The sequence below is a fragment of the Poecilia formosa genome, unplaced genomic scaffold, assembly GCF_000485575.1.
Source record: "Poecilia formosa unplaced genomic scaffold, Poecilia_formosa-5.1.2 Scaffold543, whole genome shotgun sequence".
NCBI lineage: Eukaryota > Metazoa > Chordata > Actinopteri > Cyprinodontiformes > Poeciliidae > Poecilia > Poecilia formosa.
This window is the reverse complement of record NW_006800482.1, coordinates 75,327-79,972: the sequence shown is the minus strand read 5'-3', so window position 1 is coordinate 79,972 and position 4,646 is coordinate 75,327. Positions and strand designations below refer to the sequence as shown.

At 48.9% G+C, this 4,646-nt stretch overlaps 2 protein-coding genes across 2 annotated transcripts in view; one reads left to right on the top strand and one right to left on the bottom strand.

The window, feature by feature from the left end:
* The window catches only part of LOC107834182 (clumping factor A-like), a 24,672-nt gene extending 23,764 nt beyond the window's left edge, over positions 1-908 (bottom strand). Inside the window, exon 1 of the mRNA XM_016665038.1 lies at positions 82-908. Coding sequence (XP_016520524.1) covers positions 82-120 — 39 coding nt within the window. The 5' untranslated portion in view covers positions 121-908. The remainder of the gene's footprint in view (positions 1-81) is intronic.
* LOC103129405 (leucine-rich repeat and fibronectin type III domain-containing protein 1-like protein) overlaps positions 1-4,646 on the top strand; it is a 114,189-nt gene that overhangs the window by 69,901 nt on the left and 39,642 nt on the right. The gene's annotated exons all lie outside the window — the stretch shown is intronic.

Genomic DNA, 4,646 nt, shown 5'->3' with positions numbered 1-4,646 from the left:
TGTGTGTGTGTGTGTGTGTGTGTGTGTGTGTGTGTGTGTGCGAGAGAGGCGGCCATCTGTTAATGGCTGCCTGGAGAAGACCACAGTCTGTCCCCTGCTGTCTCTCTTGTTGTCGTCCATTTTCTGGTCTGTCCTGCTGGATGATGATGATGATGGTGATGATGATGATGATCAGCTGCTGGCACCAGAAGGTTCTGATCAGAGCCTCTGGACCTGCGGCCTTGATGAATGAACTGGGTGTGTGGTGACAGTTTTACCTTCCTGATTCTCAACACTTCCTGTAGTCCAGCCTTGAAGGAACCAATGAATGGACAGGAGGACAGGCCTAGTCAAAGCTCTGGTGACTTCCTGTTCCTGGCCTCCATTTTGAGACGCACGATGAGCAGGAAGTGCTGAACCAATGGAGGAGACGCTGAGCAGCTGCAGCTGAACAGAAAGCAGCTTCTGGCTCTTCCTTTCTCTGTCACCTCGTTTCTGTTTCGGAAATCAATGCCTCTTCCTCCTCTTCCTCCTCTTCCTCCAGTGAAAGCAGCTTTCTTCGTCCTTGGTTCAGCTCCTCCTCCTCTGCCTCCGTCTCTCCTCTGGTCTTCTTTTGCTCTGAATCTCTTTGGGTTTTGCTTTTATCTGCTCCAGCTGCTCTGGCTGTGTTGTTGTATAAAGGTGTTTATCTATACGTTGCTGCAGCTGCTGGTGCTTTCAGTCTGTTTTCCTCTTGGTGGGAATTCGTGCTGCCAGCTTCTATGCATGGGGGTAAAATGGAAGAACAGATTCTAATTAGTCGGTTATTAGACTTGTCTTCATGCACAGCAGCAAACAGCACCTGACCCCGCCCCTCACCCAGGGGATTGTGGGAATTTGATTCAGGCATCTGGAGGCAGGAGGAGCTGCAGCAGCAGGAGGAGGAGCTGCAGCAGGAAGAGCTGCAGCAGGAGGAGGAGCTGCAGCAGCAGGAGGAGCTGCAGCAGGAGGAGGAGGAGCTGCAGCAGCAGGAGGAGCTGCAGCAGCAGGAGGAGGAGCAGCAGCAGGAGGAGGTGTGGTGTGGCTCCGCCCTCGGCCCCATCTGGAGTTTCTCAAGTTTAGCTCCTTCTGACATTTAAAGGGCCGGCGTTTGGTCTTATCCCGTTTCTTTGTGTTTCTCCACCTGGGTTACCAGGAAATGCTCCCAGATACTCACTGGACGTTTTTGTGCGGACTCTGAGCTCCGTCTGCCAACACTCAAACCTTCACTCTGACAGATTCCTGCATTTTCCACAATGCTAACGGATGCTAACATGCTAGATGAGCTAGCCTAGCCTTGTTTAGCGGTTTCTCCGACTCTCAGCCTCATCAGCTCAGCGTTGCAGGCCAAGTTCACTTCCTGCTCTCAGTGAAGGTGGACGCTTCCCCTCTGACCTCTGAGTAAGTTCCCTCCCAGCCTGGCTCCGACATTGTCAGCATGTTCCAGATTCACCGCAGCTAATGCTAACCTCATGCTAGCCAACCAGTAAGACCTACTTCACCAGGTCTTAATTTCATACTTTCCCCAGTTTGTCCCAGTAGCAGTGGCCATCCTGGGGGATCTGTGTAGTGAACAGAACCCGACCAGCTGGACGGTCCAGTCTGTTAGATGGCGGCTATCCGGGTTCTGATGGTTCTTTCCAGGCCTGATTCTTCTTCTCCCTCAGTGTGTTAGCGTCGTTAGCAGTGTGAGCGCCCGCCAGCTGAACGAGCATTCAGACGTTCTGCTGCATCACAAACTGCTGCGTTTATGATTAGCTCCAGGCTAACTGCAGCTAAAGTGAGACCTAATGCTTTGATGAGAGAGAAATTATGGGATGGCATTAGAAACAGAACTAATAAAATCATTTATCCACCAATCAACCTGATCAGCTTTTCTAAACAGAAACCAGCAGAAAGCATGAAATTTACTTCAGTGTCTGATTCTGAAGTCTAGTTTTAGCCGCTACGGCTAAAACTAGACTCACTCTGATCATTAGCTACACCGATTCCAACGCATTAAGCCTTCCAGGCAGTTAGCCGCAGGATGTGGGTTTATGTACGGAAACGAGCTGAAAGCTTTGAAATCACCAAACAGCAGAGATGGGTAATGACTGATCGTGACCTCGTGACCCTGCTCAGGTTCTACTGAGCCGGGCGTTCGGACCAGCAGCCTGCTGAGGTGTAGCATCTGCCAGGGAAGCCATGTTGGATTAGCTCTACTTCCTGTTCTTACAGGAAACAGATCATTGTTTGATTTTCTGGTTCTGGTTGCTGTTGATCTGCTAATCCTCCGTCCTCAGCGTGTTTTTGGAGCGATGTCGGCCTTTGCCATCTGTCCGTTTCCTGTTCAGTCCTGAACTGCAATGTTTGAACAACACAATAAGACTTTCCACCCCGTTATGCACACAATGCTTTATTATTGATCATCAAGCACAATGAGACGCATCACACCAAAACATAAAAACACAACACACAGAAATATTCTCCATTGATGATGGCGACACGTTTTGGAGGAAAATTAGACGATTTCAGCTGCAGGTTTCTGCATGTCACAGTCTCCAGTCTGAAATGTTTTGTTCTTTTCTGACGCATCAAAATGAGTTAATTAATAAAAGATGCTGCCTGTTTCCACATTAGCATGAAGTAAACAGGCTCTCTGCTGAGATCTGATTGGAGGTTCAAATGTCACATTCATTTAGTTTGTTGCTTCTGCTTTAGAGAATTATGTAAAGTTATTCCAGACTGACTTCTGTAAAATGTTTGGCTCCCAGCAGCTGATTGAACATGCAGATCAGCTCACATGACGATTATTAATATTCATTATCACACGTTAATAATAACCAGCTTGGCTGAATGATCAGTTCACCATCACTGGTCCACTAACACAGCAGAACCGGTCCAGTTCTGACCCAACGGTTCAGCCAAACGTTTCTAACGTTTGATTAGAAAGAAGCTGCAGAGCAGCTGATGTTAGTTTCTGATGTCCTGCAGCTGGAGGCGTCGTAATCAGATCCTCAGATCCTCTTCAGGTCGTCGGTGTTTCCTGATGCTCGAAGCTCCTCCAGCCATTAACAGCCGAAGCCTTTGATTGGAGCCGGTTTCTGTAATTGTCCTCAGTTTTTGTTCTCCTGGCTGATGATCCTGTTTGTTGGTAGATGAGCGGTGATGATGTCATCGGGGGTCTGAGGCGACGCGCCGTCTCAGTGGGAGGAAATCACCTGAAGTTTTTCTGTCTGGGATTCTTTTACTGGAGGGACGGGAGTGAATGTGTGATGAACACATGAGGAGCATGAACTCCCCATGAACATCACAGCAGGGTGCTATGGATTCTACACAGTGAGACATCTCTAATCAATACGCCCATCTCTGATGGAGCTGAACGCTGCTGCAGCAGGGATCCCCGGATCTCCATGACCTCTGACCTTATTCACATGTTCATGAACTCAAACAATGTTAATTATACCACCTGAGCAGCTGGCCGCTGCAGCTCCTCCTACACCTCAATCTTCAGTAAATCATCTCTTTCTGCTTTATTATAACTTTATTTGCTGCTGCAGGTCTGATGAAGAGCTGCTTGTTAGAATAATCATGACTTTCTGATGTTGTAACCACGGCAACAGCCCGGTGAGATGAAAGCTTGTCCCATCGGACAGCGACAAAGCGCCGCTGTCTTCCTCCTGGAAATCTAAAATGGATCGGGTCGGAACCGGACCTTCCCGCGCCGCTGATCCCAGTCAGTAACTCAGACTGGAGCAAAGTGTGAAAAACGGCTGCAGAGGAAGAGGAGGATGAAGAGGAGCTGCGTTTCCATCGACTCCGGCTTTAATCTGGTTCTGCTGCTGAGGCGTTCTTCGCTGTAGTCCAGGCTTTGACTAGGACCCATTTCTCACTCTTCAGACCTGTTGTATAAACATCAAACGGATTTAAATGTTTGACCAGAGAGGAACTCATCAGTGTCAGAGCGCCACCTGCAGGCTCAATGGCAGCCTGCAGCAGCGCTAGTAGAGGAAACTCTGCAGGGGGCGGGGCTTATGTTAGCGTGTGTGCTGCTGTTAGCTGCTCCATTCATGAGCAGATAGCAGGTGTGACACATTTATCCGTTCCCTATGAAACACGGTGAAAGCAGCATCATGCTGTGGGAAGGTGGAAGGAGAAAACTCTCTTCAGCTCTCCTGAACATGCAGCCAGAGGTATGATGGGGTGTTTTAGTCTGGAGCGGTTAATGGGTTAGTCAAAGTCCAGACCTTAATAAAGATATTCAGAGCCTGTGGAAAAGGAAGAGTTGTGACCCTAGACAGCTAACAGAAAGGTCTGGAAATTTTCCTGTTTTAGAGGCTTTGAAGCTTCAAAAGATGAAAAATTCAGATTTCTGAAACACGGATTATGGTTCAATCTGCCATTAAAAATCCTCGGCAACACAGAGACCTTTTAGAGTTGGAACTATTTTTAATGTTTTACTGATTCCTGCCCCCCAATGTCAAACTAAAGTTCAACTGAAGGAAAAATCCCTTCAGCCTCTCCAGAAACATTCTGCGGCCCCCCAACAGGATGGGCCCCTGATGGGATGGCCGTCAGATGAGATGGCCCCCTGATGGGATGGCCCCCTGACGGCATGGCCCCCAGACGAGATGGCCCTCTGACGGCATGGCCCCCTGACGGCATGGCCC